The 21,430-nt window shown below is 43.2% G+C and overlaps 2 protein-coding genes across 4 annotated transcripts in view; both read left to right on the forward strand.

Moving 5' to 3' along the window:
• ldhd (lactate dehydrogenase D) overlaps window positions 1-21,430 on the forward strand; it is a 56,314-nt gene that overhangs the window by 23,735 nt on the left and 11,149 nt on the right. Inside the window, exons 9-11 of one of the 2 annotated variants that reach the window (XR_009768590.1) lie at window positions 353-443; window positions 994-1,105; window positions 9,498-10,074. Coding sequence is in view for 1 of the 2 variants with exons in the window: in XM_061677300.1 (XP_061533284.1) it covers window positions 353-443; window positions 994-1,105; window positions 9,498-9,678 (384 nt within the window). In the remaining variant the exon portion in view is untranslated. Of the gene's footprint in view, window positions 1-352; window positions 444-993; window positions 1,106-9,497; window positions 12,540-21,430 lie in introns of those variants that run through there. The other variant, XM_061677300.1, reaches the window with a different exon arrangement.
• znrf1 (zinc and ring finger 1) overlaps window positions 13,642-21,430 on the forward strand; it is a 39,926-nt gene continuing 32,137 nt past the window's right edge. For both annotated transcript variants that reach the window (XR_009768591.1, XM_061677302.1), the window contains exon 1: window positions 13,642-14,477. Coding sequence is in view for 1 of the 2 variants with exons in the window: in XM_061677302.1 (XP_061533286.1) it covers window positions 14,084-14,477 (394 nt within the window). In the remaining variant the exon portion in view is untranslated. The remainder of the gene's footprint in view (window positions 14,478-21,430) is intronic.

Here is a 21,430-nt window from a genome sequence, read left to right on the forward strand (position 1 = left end):
GGGATGAAAAAAAAATAGTATTAACATACATATTTTTTTTTTTGCCAAAGTCTCTTTGCATATCAGGGATTTTTTTATCGTTCATCATTTTATTTTATTTTGACCTATTCAAAGGGATTTTTAGTTTCCTCCTGAGTGTCAATAAAACTAAATTATGTTACAACATACTTTAATGAATTAATTTGGTGTCCTGTAACTGCAAAAACTTGAAAGCTCTTCATCAAACTAGCATTAAAACAGTGTGGTTTGTATCAGGCCCTTTTGTATTTTTTATACATCTTATTTTCTTAGGACAACGATTTAATATAGTTTGAAGTGGGTGACATTAACTCCTCAGTGTGTGTGGTTGTAGGCCTACTCTACAGATGTCTGCGTTCCTCTTTCCCAACTGCCTCATATCATTGTGGAGACAAAGTCGGACCTGATCCAGAACAATCTTACAGGTGAGCTTATGCAGATGTTTTACTTTACGTCATTGCCGCTACAGAAAATAAAAATGATCATTAAAATAAAATATTACCATGTATTTTACCATGTTATGTAATGTTTAAAGCTGAGATCAAAAACAAGACATTGGTGGTTCCTACCTGTTCTTCCTGTTTGTGTGATTCGAGAGAACTCAGTAACCCACTACAAGTTACACTTTTATGATAAACCGTTGTACTTATTTGTGTACATGGCAAAGCCGAATTGATTGACAAATGCCATTGTGTAAAAACAGAAAACTGGCAACTAGGCACATAAGTGTTTGAAATAATTATTTATAACTGTGTGTCCTGATTACACATCTCTCTGTCCCTTTCATATTTCCAAACGTAATACAAACGTCATTCTGATAGAGGCAAAGTAACAGAGGGCTTGACAGTGCAGACCTCTATGAGACCTATAGCCATGGATGAATCTCATCTTTACCACAAATTTAGTTTTTTTGGGGGTAATTAAAAAAGAAAAAAGTTGTTTTTAAATGTCCCTCACCATGTAATGCTCACACAGGTCCCATCGCGGGTCATGTGGGTGACGGTAACTTTCACTGTATGATGGTAGTTGATCCTAACGACCCAGAAGAATTGCACAGGGTCCATCTGTTCACTGAGAGACTCGCAAGGTAATGTATTTTTATTTCTTTGTATTATTTTTTTTTGTATGTACAGTACCTCTTTAAACTGAGACTCACAAACTTTATGAACAGCTTTATGATTTTGCTCTTGTTTTTGTCTTGCTCAGTCCAACACTTTGATGCATACTTTTTTAAGCATTGGTCTTCTCACGGATCTTGTAATTAGAATATTTTTAGGGTGTTTTCCTATTTGAATTGGTGTTGTATCCTAAAATCTAAAATTCTTGGGCCACCATTTCATTTGTTGTTTTAGTGAAACCGTAATATACAGTGTGACATAATTGTAAGAAGAGTGCACAAAACATTGTGGCGTGCGACACCTTTGTTTTCTTGTCCATCTGTTAGTTTGTAGGCTATTTCCTGGTTCATGCAGGATGATGAACAGTTGGGTGGTGTCATGATGATTAGGGTTGGGCATCGAGAACCGATTGGAACCGGGACTAACGTTCCGGTTCTCCCAGAATCGTTCAAATTTGAAAATTTCAGTTCCCAGTTGGACCATGGTCCGAGGTCGTAAAAGGGTGGCGTGCCCTCTCCAGGTCGGGTATGAGATCCTGCCCCCAAGTGGAGGAGTTCAAGTATCTTGGGGTCTTATTCACGAGTGAGGGAAGAATGGAACACGAGATCGACAGGCGGATCAGTGTGGCGTCTGCAGTGATGCAGACTTTGTATCGATTCGTTGTGGTAAAGAAGGAGCTAAGTCGAAAGACGAAGCTCTTGATTTACCGGTCGATCTACGTTCCTACCCTCACCTATGGTCACGAGCTGTGGATCGTGACCGAAAGAACAAGATCCAGGACACAACTGTCCGAAATGAGTTTCCTCCGCAGGGTGTCCGGGCTCTCCCTTAGAGATAGGGTGAGAAGCTCGGTCATCCGGGAGGATCTCAGAGTAGAGCCGCTGCTCCTTCACATCGAGAGGAGCCAGATGAGGTGGCTGGGGCATCTGATTCGGATGCCTCCCTGGTGAAGTGTTCCGGGCACGTCCCACCGGGAGGAGACCCCGGGGACGACCCAGGAGAGACTACGTCCTTCGGCTGGCCTGGGAACGCCTCGGGATCCCCCCGGAAGAGCTGGATGAAGTGGCTGGGGAGAGGGAAGTCTGGGTGTCCCTGCTAAAGCTACTGCCCCCGCGACCCGACCTCGGATAAGCGGTAGAAAATGGATGGATGGACGGTTCCCAGTTTCGATGCCTAGGCCGCCCACCCTGAAGAAGAGTGGCGAAAACCAACGAAGAAGAACGCACACGAAGATCTGCTTGTGCCCAAATGCGGTGGCTCCGAACAAAAGTGTGTCTGAACTGTCAAAATTAATGACCAGTCGCCTCAGTGCAACACTTGGAACAAGATTATGTTGTGCAAAGGAGCCTTTCACGGTGTGTAGAAGTCTGACGTTCTCCCTCCCGCTCCGAGCCTCATCCTACACCGCGCAAAGCTTCAGTGAAGTCAACTCTTGTCAGTTGGGTGAGTGAAACAATAACATGTCAATGCCATCATTGAGGCAGCTAAGAAGGTAAACGGTTGGTTGCACTTTTGCACTGATGGATTTTAGCATTTATTTTAGTCTTCAAACCAACATAGGAGCCGATGCTTAACATTGAGCTAAAAACTAAAAAAAAAAAAAAATTATCATAATTTGGACATCCTTTATTTAAACCATGCGAACGTTTTTGACTCAGCCCCCTAAAAGAATCGGAATTGAGAATCGTTTGGAACCGGAATCGAAATAAGGAATCGGGACCTGAATCGCTCAAATTCAAATGATGCCCAACCTTAATTATGATTTTGTGGGTTGGACCATCCTATTATTGTCCTCGTCACTCACATGTTGAAAATAAAATCCTGTATCCATACCTTTATCCATATCCTCACCAACATTTGACGGTCTCTTCTTTGGTTCATTCACCACTTTGTAATGCCAAAAAGGTCAATAAAACAACAAAGCTAGAGGTGGCCTAAGACGTTTGTACAGGTCTGTTTTTCTCCAAATCAAAAATTTTGAAACACTGATACATCACTGTATTTACTAATTACGAAACCCAGTGGGGTGACACGGTGGACGACTGGTTAGAGCGTCAGCGTCACAGTTCTGAGGACCAGGGTTCAATCCCCGGCCCCGCCTGTGTGGAGTTTGCATGTTCTCCCCGTGCCTGCGTGGGTTTTCTCTGGGCACTCTGGTTTCCTCCCACATCCCAAAAACATGCATGAATTGGAGACTCTAAATTGTCCGTAGGTGTGAATGTGAGTGCGACTGGTCTTTTGTTTGTATGTGCCCTGCGAGTGGCAGGCAACTAGTTCAGGGTGTAACCCGGCTCCTGCCCGATGATAGCTGGGATAGGCTCCAGCACGCCCGCGACCCGAGTGAGGAGAAGCGGCTCGGAAAATGGATGGATGGATAAACCCAGTGGAAGGTTGTTTAGATCTAAGCTCAATACAATTATTTTACTAACCCTGATCTCTTCATAAGATTGTTTAAATTTAATTCAAGTTGACAAACTTTTGAAATGTCCATTTTTAGCATGGCTGTCTCTGTTTAGACAATGGGGTAAATAGATGTGAACTCTTTGGAATGACCTGGAATTATGTAAATTTCTCAAATGTGATCCAATCTTCTAAATCACAACAACAGACAAACACAGTCTGTTTAAATTAATAACACACAAACACTTTATTGGACACACGATGTAAACATTCACATTGCATGGTGGAAAAAGTTTGCAAAACCAAGGCTAATGACCTCTCCAAAAGCTAATCAGAGTCAGGTGTCGGCCAACCTCAAGTCCAATCGTTGTGATGAGATGTTGGTTTAAGTTGCCTTGCCCTGTGCAAAACACACACCAGTTTTTATATTTTCAAGACGCCCTGACGAATGTGAACTATGAATCTCACAAATGAGCTCTCAGAATACCTACAATTAAAAAATAAGAGAAATTAACTTGCATGAAGGTGGAACGGGTCACACAAGTTGTCTTTAAAAGCCTTGATGTTCATCAGTCCATGGTAAGACAGGTTGTCGATAAGAATGTTCAGTACTGATACTACTCTCCTTGGGAGTGGCCGTCCTGTAAAGATGACTGCAAGAACACAGTGCAGTGTGTGAAGAAAAATCCTAGTGTTGGCTAAAAGCAGAAATATCATGCTGAACATCTCTGTTGACAAATCTACAATAAGTAAAACAAGAATTGAACAAGAATGGATGTCATTGGAGAACATTATGGGGGGAGCCACTCCTGTCCAATAAAATCATTATTACAGGTTTGAAGTTTGCAAAAGAATGCGTTGATGTTCCACAGTGCTACTGGCAAACAATTGTTGAGATGAAAACAAGGTTTAGTTGTTTAGAAGGAACACAATGCAATGAGAAACATTGCCCACAAAAAAATAGAGTTGGGAATCGCTGGCATGAGGCCGATTCGATACATACCTTGATACACAGATTGCGATTCGATAAAAGACACGATATTTTTAAGGGCGCAATGATTCGATAAGATTTGGTTCAGTATGGGAGTGATATGATTCGATTCGGAAACAATGCAATAGTTAAGATTTGTTGATGACGTTATTCATAAAGTATCTTGACTTGACTTAATCTATTTCTATAGAGTTACATTTGTCTCACCCTATTTTCAAACATGTAAAAGACCACTTATCCCTCAGCATTGTTGCCTTGTGTCACTGTAAATGATAAATGACCAAACCTCTGATGAGCTAATTTCTAATTTTATCCAACCTGGTCACTCCGAGAGCAAACCTCAACATCTTCATTTCCGCGAACGCCAACTCTGCTTCCTGTTGTCTCTTCAGTGCCCCTTTCTCTAATCCGTACATCATGGCTGGCCTCACCACTGTTTTATAAACTTTGCCCTTCATCCGAGCAGAGACTCTTCTGTCACATAACACACCTGACACCTTCCTCCACCCGTTCCAACCTGCTTGGACCCGTTTCTTCACTTCCTGACCACACTCACCATTGCTCTGGACGGTTGACCCCAAGTATTTAAAGTCCTCCACCCTTGCTATCTATAATTTATTCTTATTTTAAAATGTAATTATTTACAATTAAGCAAAATTAGCTTATGTAACCAATTATTAAAATAAAACATTGTTAAATGTATATGTATTTAATTGTTTTAATATTCAATCAACCAATTATAAGAGAAATGATTACAAAATAGATCTAATGAAAAAATACTTTTCATCCCATTTTTAGGAGAATCGCTTAATTAATGCAAAACAATATTTGTGACTCTTAATAAATGCTCATTGGGTCAGATTAAGCAACGTGGCGGTCCCCCTGAATTAGAAAACTGGTCCCAATCTGAGCTGCAGCATGTCTATCATGATTTAATAAAATATAAAACGTATTGATAAATGATTTCTACACCTATTTTTCTCACAAATCCAGGGAAAAACAATTGATTATTACTTTTTGAGTGGAGTTTTGAAAGCAAGTGACACCATTCGAAATGTCACAGTAATTTTGACACGTCAATCCAATTTTGGCCCATACGGGTTTATTGGTGGACATCTTTAACTGAAATTCTCAGGCAATCAGAGAAGAGGTTTCCCAAGTAGAAGACAAAAAACAAATGTTTAAGAAGATATGTTGCGAAATAATGAAGTTATACAGTTTTACTCTTATTTAATTTTTATTTTGTACCAGATTTTCTCCACAAAAACATTCCCCAAAAAGGCAATTTTTTTCCCCAACACAAAAACATCAATTTCTCCGGAACCAATCATTAGATTTTCATACTTTTCGGTCCTTAGTACTCAGATTCCAACCAGACTCCACATTTTGACAGTCTGCCATTTTTGGGAAATCTTTTCACATTGCTGATTTCATTAAAACTTACAGTCTGACCTAGTCCATTTTTGTCTGCAACAGTCAGCCCTAGATGGTGACAGTTCTAATGAAAAAGTCACAAAAAAATCCTTGAATTAAATTTTAAATTACTAAGTGTGTGAGGGGAACTGTCTCCCTGCAACTACAGTACAGTTGTAGTATTTCAAGCATTAACCAATGGAGAACTATTTTTGGACTGCCGAAGGCTGAAATAATACAGTAGTCAGCAGGTGTATAGGATCCATATACCTTTAAGTGACTGCAGTTTACATGGAGTCAGAGGCCATCTGAAGGTGTTAGTGGGGGGGGGGGGGGGGGGGGGACACTTTACGTCAGACTCCCGTTAGCCAAGGTTATGCATAATAGCTACTGCTAACTCTTTGACAAACAGTGAATCCCGTGTGCTGGATTCTTGACCAAACCCTCTGAGGCATACTTGTCCTCCTGACAACAGAATCCAAGAGAAACATGGAACTATTCCGAAAACTGGAAGATGTCCATTAACTTCTAAAACAGAGTGGTGCCCTTTGAATTGCGTCTTGGCAAATTGGACTGCCACTTCAAATTCATGCTTGTGCATTCGTGCATGATGCAAAGGGAGCTATCGGTGCCAATATATGAGGCGTCCAGCGGTACTAGTTCCTGATAGTCCCCTGCACAACATCACAAGCTGAAATGCGCAAGCATTGTAGGTGAATTGGACAAACTGGTGTTGATCAACTTGCATCAAGCTAAAGATTCAAGCTAAATGACTGTTTTAAATTCCTGCAAAAAACCTCTGAACAACGACAAAGAGAAATAACTCGGGGGTGAGACTTCAACTCATTAATCACGGCTAGTTACAAAAAATTATTTGTTAAAAAATAAAAGATTTAAATTGGATTTCGTGTTCCAAACAACTTTGTCAGTTCACAATTTCCCTGTACACCGATTACAGTGACTCATACTTAAGAGCTCGGCTACCAAAATGGAGGAATTGAATGAAACAGCGTTAATAGGACTAACAGGAGGCAAATTTCATTTAAAAAAAAATAATAATAATGATAACAAAATAAAAACACCCAATGAAAGCCTTGATAAGTATGGTTGTGTGCAAATTGTCCAAAAAGGAGTTTTCATACAACCGAAGCACTTCAACCCTCCAACATGTGAGCTAACTTTTCAACTGCCACACAGGAAGCATTTAAAGGCAATACTATTCTTAAAAAAAAAAAAAAAAGTCCTAAAATGGCACTTTAACCTTAGGTGTGTTTAATTATGGACAGGTTTGATTTTCTATTAGTTTTTCTACTGTTTTGTTTTGAAATGAAATGAAATGCATTTTTCTCTAAAGCCTCTCATTAAATGTATTTATTTATTTATTTTGAATTGAGTACCACCCCTAGAAATAACATAAGTAAAACTGGCATTTTGTCCACTGGACATTGCTGCAGGAGTGCTCTGCCAGAGTGCAAGTCAACAAGCTACAGGAGGCGCCGAGGTGAAAAAAAACAGCTTTATATATATATTTAAAAAAAAAAAAAAAAAAAGAGAGAGAGATATGACCCAAAAAAATTATATATCGGGGGTGGGGGGGAATAAATCAAACAAGCTAAAGGCAACACACAAACCTTGTCGGGCATTTGGAACATGTCCAAGATGTCAAGGTCTTCTGTTGCCTAGGCTTGAGAGCTTCTGGGCATGTGGTCATCGGAGACACACAGAGGGCATTAACACACATGCGCACATTCACAAACACGTACTGTATTTTTCAGACCACTCCTGAGCGCACACACACACACACACGAATCAAAAAATGCATAATGAAGAGGGGGGAAAAAAATCTAAAGTCACACCTGATTCTCAAGTCGCAGAATCAGTGAAAAACTTATTTCTGGAAAATACAGTTTATCTAGTATAGTACTGTATTTTCCAGAGTACAAATCGCTTTAGTCAAAAAAGTCACGAAGAGGAAAGAAAAAAAATACCATGCAGACAAACAACCTCTCTGTCGTCGTCCCCCCCCCAAAAAAAAAAAAAACACAACAGCATGAAAAAAAACCCTCAAGCGTGCTAGTTAGCGCTAGTATCGCTATCTTCGCCCTATCTTCTATGATTTAAAAAAAAAAACAAAAAAAAAAAACGTGGAAGTTTTAAGTATAAGACGTTTAGCTGACGGACTATTTTAGGTTTAACATTAGCTTACCACAGCAAGTTAGTTCAGTTGACCTAATTAGCTATTAGCTATTGTTTTATAGACAGAAAAACGGCCGTGTATTTCAATAAACTGGCTTACCGTGTGACTCCTCCTTGAAAGTAGACTCTGTGATCGACTTGGGCGCGCAGCTGGCAGCTTTCCATCAGAAACAGATTTGAAATCTTCTTCAGTTTTATTGCCGGTTGGCAAACTAGAAACTTTTTAAAACGTAATTACAAGTTGTCTGGATGGATCACAATTTTTTTTATTTAAGTTTAAAGCAAAATATCGCTATAATGATGTCAAAAACCATAGCTATTCTACATAAATCTAAGGATCTCTTCAACAAAACATCATTATACACACTCGGTGGTTCACTGTTACTGCCATATATGATTTATTGTGTTGAAGAAAAATAAAATTAAAATTAAAAATTGTATATGTATATAGACATGAAAGCTAAACAATAATATTGATTAACTGTGGATGATAAAGAAGTGATACTTGGAACGTACTGCATATGATTAGGTTAGTAAATTATTATGTCATTACTACATTACATGAACCGGCTTGTTTAAGATTCTTATAATATATACAAGCAGCTTCCTAAATCATTACTATTATACTGGTCAAGTATGCTCGCAGAATTAGGGGTAGGACCTGATGAGTTTTTTTCTTCATCCTACTCCTTTTGAACATTTACATTGTACATTCCTTTGATTATTTCCTTGTTTTTTTATTTATTTTGCTTTTGTTTTAAATTTTGCTTTCTTTTGTTTTTCCATGTGTCACAAGTTTTTCTTGTTGATTTAGTTTTCTGTATATGTCAATAAAAGAGTAAAAAATGTGTGGAGAGGAAAAAAAGGGACAGCACACCACCATCTAAGCCTCATGCCATCTGGAAAAATATGGAGGAGGGAGCATCATGGTTTGTGATTTCATTGCTACCTCGGGGCGTGGACGCTTTACTATAATCGATGGAAACATTCATAACTCAGTTTATCAAAATATTTTGCAGGAAAACCTAACACCATGTTTCCGCTAATTGAAGCTAATCAGAAGATTGGTTTTGCAAAAGGACCCAAAACAAGATTGGTTTTGCAAAACGACCCAAAACAGGAAAGTAAGTCAACAACAGTCAGTCAGTCGCAGGGCACATGTGGGAACATATCACTGTTTGTGTGATATTAGTTTAAGAAAATGGATTGTCTGTTGTTGTGCCTTAGAAGATCACATCCTATTTTATGATCAATTTATGTAGAAATCCAGGTACAGTAATTCCAAAGGGTTAATATATGTTTTCTTTACTTTTACCTGTCCATTTATTGCCTGAAAATCACAATGCTTTGTTTTGTACCAGACGGGCCCTTGCTATGAATGGTACATGCACAGGAGAGCACGGAGTGGGTCTGGGGAAACGAGCACTGCTATATGAAGAAATGGGATCCATGACTATGCAGGTCATGCAGGTCATCAAGGATGCCCTTGACCCAAACAACTTAATGAATCCAGGGAAGGTTTTGCTGCCAAGAGTACCTTGAAGTGTACAGTGACACAAGTAACCAAATCGTGTAGAACACTTATGTACACTCCCCCCCATATGTATCGGCACTGTTAGAGCACTAGCGAAGGTCATGAACATGTACTAGAAAACAGATGCTACAATAGAAGATTCCAATCACCCGTAAATATCATATCATTTGAAGTGTGTCCATCCTTAAATAAAGTATTACTTGCAGTGAAGACCTCTGGATGTAAACTGAAGTGACTCTATCTGGCTATACTGTCCACCTGTAGGCCTACCACGACCATATAAAGAAGCCTGCTCGCTCACCTAAAAACAATACTTTTCTATCCCTGCAAAGCAACGTAAGGAACGTCTTCTCCACCGTTGACCAACTATTCTGCCACCAAGGATTTCATCAGGTGCAAGAAAAGTAAGTTTGTAGACTGGCCAAATGAATCTCTTTCTCTCACTCTCTCTCAGACTTAAACCCTATAGATCAAGTTAGGCCTCGGGCCACATTTTTCCATTTCAATTGCGGAGCATAAATTACATTTTCATCAGGCAAACCCTGCTTTTTCTACCAAAAAAAACAAAAACGTATTTTCTTATATATACTATCATGGTGGTGGGTTTTCTCCAGGTACTCTGGTTTCTTCCCACAGCCCAAAAACATGGATGGTAGGTTAATTGAAGACTCCAAATAAAAAGTTAAAACTTTTGGTCACCTAAATACTGCCATCTTCTAAATTATCTATCTGTTCCTGATGCAAATACCTAAAAATCAAAGCCAAACTGTTAAATCTCTCGTCTCATATTCATCAGTAGATCTCAAACCCTAATGTTTTGATCAAAAATATAGGAATTGGTCTCACTGTTCCAAATTGGTTGGGTGACGGCGTATTCTTTGCTAAAACAGATGTTGAATACAGGCAAGGATGAAATGAAAGTGTTAACCAACTACCGGTATTGTTATAGGGAATTACTTGTTGTGGTCACTCTATTGATTGATAATAAAAAAATAAAAAAATGTTTTTATAGGCTTTCTGACCACACAAATGCTTAAGGTATCTTTGATCAACGGACAGATCACTTCATATTGTATGTTCATTTTAGTGGTTTGACCAACCATCATTTTCATTCAATCCTCCAAGCTTCTCTTTGTTCATGCTGTGCACATTTCCTTGTGATGTTTGTTTTTAGTTTGATTTTTGAAAATAATTCCTTTTTAATAATTTTTTTTAATTTGTGAGCAATTGAACACAACGCAGAGCCCGAGTTGCCTTTGAAGATATAATTTAATGTGGGGCGCTGTCTTTTTCCACTTTGACACACAAGACACATCTGGTTTTGTTGTCATCATTGCAGCCAATCATCTTTTTCTATTGGATTTAGAACAATCTGATCTGTTGCATCTCATTTTTGGGACAATTGCACTTTTGCTTTTTAGTGTTTGCTTCTGCTTTTAAAGCAATGAGAAAAAGATAAATGTGTGTTAAGCAACTGCACAAAGTTTTGGAATTTAGTTCAAAGGCATTTATTTGTATTCCCCTGTAGCAAATGAATAAATAAATACTAATTTGTACCTGTATATGGTTTTCAAATGTTTAAGCGAATTTAAATCTTAAAAGTGTGGTGTACATTTGTATTCAGCCCAATGTACTCTGACAACCCTCATTACAATACAGTGCAATCAATTGCCTTGAGAAGTCACCTAATATATAAAAAGATGTATGTGTAATTTACTCTCAGTGTTCTGTGAAGGCCTCAGTGGTTTGTTAGAGAACACTAGTAAACAACAGGATCATGAAACCAAGGATCTCACCAGAGAGGTCAGGGATAAAATTGTGACGCCGTTTAAAGCAGGGTAAGATTCTAAAAAATATCCCAAACATCTAAAAAAAAAAAAGCATGGCATAACTGCAAACCTACCAAGTCATGGCCGTCCACCTAAACTCACAGAGCGAGGAGAGCGCTGGGCAGAGGCGCAGCCAAGAGGCCCCAGGTCACTGTGTAGGAGCTACAGAAATCCTCAGCTCAGGTGAATCTGTCCACTTAACAGCTAATGTACAGTACGAATCCACAAATTTATCCTTTATGGAAGAGCGGCCGGAAGAAAGTCATAAGTCCGTTTGCAGTTTTCCACAAGCCATGAAGGGGACACCGTGAACATTTGGAATAAGGTGCTTTGGTGAGATGAGACCAAAGTTCAGTTTGTTTGGTCTAAATACAGAGCGCCCTGTGTGGCGGAAAACGAACAGTGCTCATCACGCTGACCACACCATCACCACTGTGAAACATGGCGGTAGCAACATCATGCTGTGGGGATGCAGGGACAGGGAAGCTGCTCAGAGTTGATGGGAAGATGGAGCTAAATACAGGGCAATGCTGGGAATAAAAAAAAAAAACTAAACTGTTGGATGCTCCAAAAGACTTGAGACTGGGAAGGCGATTAATTTTCCAGCAAGACAATGACCCTAAACATAACGCCAGAGCTACAATTGAATGGTTTGGAGCAATGAATATTTGTGTGTTAGAATGGCTAGTCAAAGTCCAGACCTACATTCCATTGAGCATCTGTGGCAATACTTGCATTGCTGTTCACAGACGCTCTCCAATCCAATTTTGCAAAGAAGAATGCGCAAAAAGAAAAAAAAAAAAAAAAAACAGCAAAAGCTGGTGGAGCCATACCCTAAAAGACTTGCAGCTAACCAAGTACAGTATAGTTCCATAGGTATTGCGATCACCTGCTTTATTGTATGACTCAAGGTTCGATTCTCTTTTCCACCGCTGAGCTTCAGAAGTGGGTTGGCTTCATAGGGACTCTTTGTGGAACAAATTGTTTCATGGCAAAGGAATACGCCACCAACGTGGCATAGTAATATCCATCCATTTTCTGAGCCGCTTCTCCTCACTAGGGTCGCGGGCGTGCTGGAGCCTATCCCAGCTATCATAGGGCAGGAGGCGGGGTACACCCTGAACTGGTTGCCAGCCAATCGCAGGGCACATACTAACAAACAACCATTCGCACTCACATTCACACCTACGGGCAATTTAGAGTCTCCAATCCATGCATGTTTTTGGGATGTGGGAGGAAACCGGAGTGCCCGGAGAAAACCAACGCAGGCACGGGGAGAACATGCAAACTCCACACAGGCGGGGCCGGGGATTGAGCCCGGGTCCTCAGAACTGTGAGGCTGACGATCTAACCAGTCGTCCACCGTGCCGCCGCATAGTAATATATTGTGTACAATTATTATTTGTAAATATTATCTTTCTATAGTTATTAACATCATAATTCTGTTTGATGTAATATATGTCATCACTTAACATTTTGCATGGCCAAACTTTTAAGTATGTTCTTATTATTTTTAATTAGCTCCATTCTTATTCAATTCTGATTTTGTGCATTGATTAAACTTTTAATGTCGTTATAAAGGGTGTCCTGTCCTGATTATTTAAGATATGCGGTTATAAAGGTGTGTCGTTATGACAACAGCATATATTAACATGATTACATTAAGAACAGCGCCATAGTTTATTTTTATGGGGTTGCAAAGCAAGCATGCACACACACATCAGGGATTAAACCAAATAATCTGTAACCCCCCCCCCCCCCCCCAAAAAAAAGAGCCAATAATCCTAATAATTTATCATGTGCTGGGATAATTGGCTGCATGTTAAAGAACTATCCACATCAATTAAAAAAAATGAAGCTATTTGATGCAGAGTCCGAGTGCATAAGGAGTCGCTTGATGTCCTCAAGTCGTTATAGGCCAATTTGCAGCAAATAGAAGGCTAATTTAAAGGGGAGAACACATCCTCATGTGCTCAAAAGAATAATAATGTTTGCGCGACATGATTATCAGGGATCGGACGAATTGAAATAAGTGAAAATGGGCCTAATGCATTTTAGCTTCTAGGACAGTCCCACGTGGTGGGCTATCGCTATTTCTTATCGGAGTTTGCGCACTGGGCGCTTCCATTGTCTGACGGGATTTCCACTCCGACCGGTTGGAGATCAGATCGGAGAGAATAGGGCACGGCGGACATGTTGCCGTTGGGTGGCGGCCAGACACGCAGCAGCAACAGTTGTGACGATGTCTGAGCTGAGATGAGACGGGAGCGGGGGAGCGAATATCGCGGCGCTGCTGAGGCGCGACCGCGTTGCTCGTCGCCGGGGACGCTGCCGCGTGCGTGTCATCCTGGGATCTCTGCGTCATTCAGCGGTCGTGTCGAGGTTTGTCTGGAAGGGGAGCTGGATGCAGACGCCCGGGCCGGCCGATGATCCGCTCAGCGGGGGGGCGAGCTGTCGCATCTGTACAGAGTCGTAGCTGACGAGCCTGCGGAGGGGAAAGGCGGACGGGCGGGCCGAGAGGCAGACAGGAGCGAGGGGAGGGGGCGACCCTTTGCGGATCGAGCCGAGCCCCGCCGTTTGTCGGATGGGGGGCAAGCAGAGCACGGCGGGGCGGTCCCGGGCTGCTTTTCCCAGTGTTTCCACGGATGACAGCGCGGTGCCACCGTCGGCCCGCTTCGCCCACTACCGCTCGAGCGGCACCATGGGCCCGCGGAGCCGCTCGGTGAGCTCCGTGGCCGCGATGGGCATCGAGCAAAGTCCCGCGGCACCCTTCGGATTTTACACCCCCAGAGGCACGGAGTCGGATCCGGCTGGAGGAGGGTCAGGGGGCGCTCCCGCCGCCTCTCACCGAACCGGCTACCGGGACAGTGGCGGCGGACGGCATCGCACAGACGGGGTGCTCTACCTGGGGTCCCGGGGGTCGCTGGCCGACACCTTACCCCTGCACATCGCTCCCCGCTGGTTCGGCGCTCACAGCGGTAAGAGCGCTCGGCACACCTCCGCAGTCCACGCATGAGAGGCGCTCATCGTCGTACATATCGCGACAGCATGCGGGGTAGTCGCCGTTCGAAACCTAAAACGCAGACTGAAATGAAAATGACTTGTAACTACAGTGCTGCAGAACATTTGGCTTTGTTGTCTCTCTCCTGCGCTGTAGCTGACTATTTGGAATAGAATCCAAATCTTTCCTTTGCATGGTGTTTGCTGAGTTTTGATGGACACTAATTGAAGGACACGTTTACCAGTGTGCTGCGGTTTGCAGGGTTATAAAATGGCATTGCATGATAAGAGTGGCATCAGATATTTCTATTTGGCCTAATAGGGTAACCACAACAGAAACAACTTTCAGCAGGCACGTGTCGAGCACACATAGACCCCAAGTGGTGCTCGAGTACTTGCCCCTTTGGCTGCAGCCCTTTTTTCTTCATTCAGCAATATTAAAAATAAATACAAAACTGTCATCAATTCCACCTACTGTTTTATATATGAGGTGCATTTATTCGAGTACTTAGGAGACTTATACAACCCCAATTGCAATGAAGTTGGGACGTTGTGTTAAACAAATAAAAACAAGATACAGTGATTTGCAAATCATGTTCAACCTATATTTAATTGAATACACGACAAAGACAAGATATTTCATGTTCAAACGGATCAACTTTATATTGTTTTTAGCAAATAATCATTAACTTAGAATTGTATGGCTGCAACACGTTCCAGAAAAGCTGGGACAGGTGGCAAAAAAGACTGAGAAAGTTGAGGAATGCTTATCAAACACCTGTTTGGAACATCCCACAGGTGAACAGGGTAATTGGGAACAGGTGGGTGCCAAGATTGGGTAGAAAAGGAGCTTCCCTGAATTGCTCAGTCACTCACAAGCAAAGATGGGGTGAGGTTCACCTCTTTGTGAACAAGTGCGTGAGAAAATAGTCGAACAGTTTAAGGACAATATTCCTCAACGTACAATTGCATGGAAAGTTGGGGATTGCATCATCTACGGTCCATAATATCATCAAAAGGTTCAGAGAATCCCGAGAAATCACTGCATGTAAGCGGCAAGGCCCAAAACCAGCCTGAAATTGCTGCATATTTCAGCAAGACAATGCCAAACCACATTCTGCACGTGTTACAACAGCGTGGCGTCGTAGTAATAGAGTGCGGGTACTAGACTGGCTTGCCTGCAGTCCAGACCTGTCTCCCATTGAAAATGTGTGGTGCATTGTGAAGCGTAAAATACGACAACAAAGACCCCGGAGAAAAGGTGATGTAACATAGTGGTAAACATGACCCTGTCCCAGCTTTTTTGGAATGTGTTGCAGCCATAAAATTCTAAGTGATTCTGATTATTTGCTAAAAACAATCAAGTTTATCAGTTTGAACATTAAATATCTTGTCTTTGTAGTGTATTCAATTAAATATAGGCCGAACATGATTTGCAAATCATTGTATTCTGTTGTTATTTATGTTTAACACAACATCCCAACTTCATTGGAATTGGGGTTGTACATATGCTCCCACCTTATTTATTTATTTATTTATTTATTTGTTTATTGAGTCAACCAAATGCATGTATTTAAATAGTAGCAGGTGTGTGCTGACTCCCATTTAACGAGTTTGAATGTGATTGGGTAATTCTGAACACAGCCACGCACCCTTTTATAAAAAGGTGTGTGCAGTTGTGCAACCACATCATCTCAGTTGTTTATTTTTTACTTCCCTTTTCCATTTTTTTTCATTTGAGTTGAGCAGGTTATAGGTTGACTAATAGTGGAGAAAAGGATTTTACTGGTTTATCTTGGTCGCCCCTCTTTTTTCACAGTTGTATCAATGTGTGTTTTTAAATGTGATAACAGAAATAAATTAGTTTAATATATGCTACTTTGTGAAGATACTAGTGCTCAGAGATAAGTAACTTTGCAAAAGCAGAATTCTTAATACAGCTCTCGTATTGGATCTACTTACAAGTGGTCATAATGTTGAGGCGGGTCAGTGTGTGAATGGGTTGAACATTGCAAGTGCATTCTGTGTCAAAAGCACAGTCGCGCTGCCTGGATAGGTCATTCCTTGTTGTGTGAAATGACACTAATAAGCCTGTTGCTAAATCTGGCTGAGTCAATTAGCTCAACGATTAGAGTCCAAGATGGGAGGGAGCACAAACTGGAGAAGATGGAAAATAGAGTGAGGCGGGGAAGGATAATATGAACGGGAGGGAGAAGGTTGAGGAGGATTTCTGCTTATCTTCAGCTTACCTCAAGCATAATAAAATGTTTGTGTGTGTGACTTGGCGTGTCAGGCTCAGGTATAAGCGTGTCAGTACAAATTCCGAACCACATGGCCACAGTTACTTCAGTGCTTGAGCAATGGATGTGCTGCAATCCATAAGGGAGGATTTGAGCATTTGAGATTCGAACATCCACAGCAGACACAATCGGGCCCCAGGCTCTCATTACTGAAGCCCCAGCCGGCTCACAGCGGGGGAATAACAACTTTAGTGTCAGCAGCTCAGTTGTTTTGGTTTTGCCCTGCCACTGATCTGATAAGTGTGAGGAGAAAAGACTATATGAGAGGAAGTCAAGAGTCGGTTGGGAAAAAAAACATTCTACAGTAAGAACCCTTGATGATGATGATGATGATGATGAGGATGATGATGAATTACGATATCAACAGTTTCAGGGAGATGACAACATGGGTGTGGATTCCAGATTGTTGGTGTGGCTAAAATATTAAGGCTTAGTAGCCCAAACCACAAAGAACAAATTATGTACAGGGCCCATTATTGCTTACCAAATAACAGGTTTGGAATCCTGTCAGACTCCATGATATATTTAAGATAACTTAAAGATAAAGTGTACTCACCAGATATGCTTATTATTTATCAGACGCGTGCAGTGTGGGCCTTCAGACCCTTCTCTGTTGGCCTAACCCTTACCAAAAGCACTGACCTGCAGTCACAACTGACATGAAATTGTATTAATTGATTTCCAACTGTCCCTTGTATTCATTTCAAAGTATATCTCAGCTGAGCAGCCTCCAGTTGTTTAAGGGTTATAAGGGGTGGTCCAATCGGAATTCAGCTTCTATGTGTGTTGCCATATGAATGTAATCTTCCAAGGGCCTTCAGACTAAAAATTGCTGGCCGATGCCAAGTATACATAATACAAATGTCTGTCCATCCATCCATCCATTTTCGACCACTTATCCAGGGTCGGGTCGCGGGGGCAGTAGCTTTAGCAGGGACGCCCAGACTTCCATCTCCCCAGCCACTTCTTCCAGCTCTTCCAGGGGGATCCCGAGGCGTTCCCAGGCCAGCCGAAGGACGTAGTCTCTCCAGCGTGTCCTGTGTCGTCCCCGAGGTCTCCTCCCGGTGGGACGTGCCCGGAACACCTCACCAGGGAGGCGTCCGGGAGGCATCCGGATCAGATGCCCCAGCCACCTCATCTGGCTCCTCTCAATGCGGAGGAGCAGTGGCTCTACTCTGAGATCCTCCCGGATGACCGAGCTTCTCACCCTATCTCTAAGGGAGAGCCCAGACACCCTGCGGAGGAAACTCATTTCAGCCGCTTGTATCTGGGATCTTGTTCTTTCGGTCACGACCCACAGCTCGTGACCATAGGTGAGGGTAGGAACGAAGATAGACCGGTGAATAGAGAGCTTCACCTTTCGGCTTAACTCCTTCTTCACTACAACAGACAGATACAAAGTCCGCAACACTGCAGACTCTGCACCAATTCGCCTGTCGATCTCCCGTTCAATTTTTCCCTCACTCGTGAACAAGACCCCAAGATACTTGAACTCCTCCACTTGGGGCAGGATCTCATCCCTGACCTGGAGAGGGCATGCCACCCTTTTCCGACTGAGGACCATGGTCTCAGATTTCGAGGTGCTGATTCTCATCCCAGCCGCTTCACACTCGGCTGCGAACTGCTCCAGTGAGAGTTGGAGCTCACGGCTTGATGAAGCCAACAGAACCACATCATCAGCAAAAAGCAGAGATGCAATACTGAGGCCACCAAATCGGACCCCCTCTACACCTTGGCTGCGCCTAGAAATTCTGTCCATAAAAGAGGAGGTCTTCGAAGTATTCTCCCCACCGACTCACAACGTCCCGAGTCGAGGTCAGCAGCGCCCCATCCCCACTATACACAGTGTTGGTGGTGCACTGCTTTCCTCTCCTGAGACGTCGGATGGTGGACCAGAATTTCCTCGAAGCCGTCCGGAAGTCTTTCTCCATGGCCTCACCGAACTCCTCCCATACCCTAGTTTTTGCTTCAGCGACCACCAGAGCTGCATTCCGCTTGGCCAGCCGGTACCCATCAGCTGCCTCAGGAGTCCCACAGGCCAAAAAGGCCCAATAGGACTCCTTCTTCAGCTTGACGGCATCCCTCACCGTTGGTGTCCACCAACGGGTTCGGGGATTGCCGCCACCTTACGGCCACAGCTCCGGTCGGCCGCCTCAGCAATGGAGGCGTGGAACATGGTCCATTCGGACTCCATGTCCCCCGCCTCCCCCGGAACATGAGCAAAGTTCTGTCGGAGGTGGGAGTTGAAACTCCTTCTGACAGGGGATTCTGCCAGACGTTCCCAGCAGACCCTCACAATACGTTTGGGCCTGCCACGTCGGACCGGCATCTTCCCCCACCATCGGAGCCAACTCACCACCAGGTGGTGATCAGTTGACAGCTCCGCCCCTCTCTTCACCCGAGTGTCCAAGACATGCGGCCGCAAGTCCGATGACACGACCACAAAGTCGATCATCGAACTGCGACCTAGGGTGTCCTGGTGCCAAGTGCACGTGTGGGCACCCTTATGCTTGAACATGGTGTTCGTTATGGACAATCCGTGACGAACACAGAAGTCCAATAACAGAACACCGCTCGGGTTCTGATCGGGGGGCCGTTCCTCCCAATCACGCCCTTCCAGGTCTCACTGTCATTGCCCATGTGAGCATTGAAGTGCCCCAACAGAACAATGGAGTCCCCAGCGGGAGCGCTCTCCAGCACCCCCTCCAAGGACTCCAAAAAGAGTGGGTACTCTGAACTACTGTTTGGTGCATAGGCACAAACAACAGTCAGGACCCGTCCCCCTCACCCGAAGGCGGAGGGAGGCTACCCTCTCGGCCACCGTGGTGAACCCCAACGTAAAGGCGCCGAGCCGGGTGGCAAAAAGTATACCCACACCTGCTCAGCGCCTCTCACCGTGGGCAACTCCATAGTGGAAGAGAGTCCAACCCCTCTCGAGAGGACTGGTACCAGAGCCCAAGCGGTGTGTGGAGGCGAGTCCGACTATATCTAGTCGGAACTTCTCGACCTCACACACCAGCTCGGGCTCCTTCCCTGCCAGAGAGGTGACATTCCACGTCCCTAAAGCCAGCTTCTGTAGCCGGGGATCGGATCGCCAAGGTCCCCGCCTTCGGCCACCGCCCAGCTCACACTGCACCCGACCCAGATGGCCCCTCCCACAGGTGGTGAGTCCATGGGAAGGGGGACCCACGTTACCCTTTCGGGCTGTGCCCGGCCGGGCCCCATGGGTGCAGGCCCGGCCAACAGGCACTCGCCTTCGAGCCCCACCACCAGGCCTGGCTCCAGTGGGGGGCCCCGGTGACCCGCGTTCAGGCAAGGGAAAACGAAGTCCATTGTTTGTCCTCATCATTAGGGGTCTTTGAGCCGTGCTTTGTCTGGCCCCTCACCCCGGACCTGTTTGTCATGGGTGACCCTGCCAGGGGCATAAAGCCCCAGACAACTTAGCTCCTAGGATCACTGGGACACACAAACCCCTCCACCAAGACAAGGTGACGGCTCAAGGAGGGGACAAATGTCTGTTTTTTTTTTTTTTTTTTTTTAAACAATCTGAACTAATCAGATTTCACATTGACTAAACAGCGTTATCTAGCGGAGCCCCCTGTGACGAAATTTTTCCATTCTCTGATTCGTTTAAAGCTATTTGAATGGAATTTCTCTGCATTACATGAAGCCGGTTGCTAAGCAGGATGACGAACATAACGGAAATGATGGTAAAAATTAGGGCTGTAACGATACACTAAGACCACGATTTGATACACGATTAAATTTTTCCTTTGGGAGTGGGAGTGGGGGAGTAAAAAAAAAAGAGATCATGATAGCAAAAACTGGAGTATTCCAGTATATGAAGTAGTACTTCATTATACATGATTGTAATATATATATATAAAAAAAAAAATAATAATAATATATATATATATATATATATATATATATATATATATATATATATATAAGCGGCACGGTGGACGACTGGTTAGAGCGTCAGGTCAGCCTCACAGTTCTAAGGACCCGGGTTTCATCCCCGGCCCCGACTGTGTGGAGTTTGCATGTCCTCCCCGTGCCTGCGTGGGTTTTCTCCGGGCACTCCGGTTTCCTCCCACATCCCAAAAACATGCATTAATTGGAGACTCTAAATTGCCCATAGGCATGACTGTGCCCTGCGATTGGCTGGCAACCAGTTCAGGGTGTACCCCGCCTCCTGCCCGATGACAGCTGGGATAGGCTCCAGCACGCCCGCAACCCTAGTGAGGAGAAGCGGCTCAGAAAATGGATGGATGGATATATATATATATATTAATAGTGTAGAGACTTGGGTCTGTGCTGTAAACCAGAAATTAAATATCAAAATATGTAAAAACAAAGAAACTTTTCTCGAACAAAATAGCCTATGTTTAAAAAATAGAACTAAACTACAAAGTGGAGTCTATGAACCAAACCTTCTATTGCATAAACTGCAACAATGTAAACATTTAAGTAACAGACTTCCTATTTGCGTTTCAAACCAGAAATTAAATAACAAAAGTAAAAAAAAATTAAAAAAAAACTCTCTGCCCAGTAGTCGCCCCACCACACCCAGTCCTCTCCGTACAGCCAGGTTAATGGTAGAAAACAATACATTATTTATTATAATA

Source organism: Phycodurus eques, chromosome 5 (assembly GCF_024500275.1).
Source record: "Phycodurus eques isolate BA_2022a chromosome 5, UOR_Pequ_1.1, whole genome shotgun sequence".
Taxonomy (NCBI): domain Eukaryota; kingdom Metazoa; phylum Chordata; class Actinopteri; order Syngnathiformes; family Syngnathidae; genus Phycodurus; species Phycodurus eques.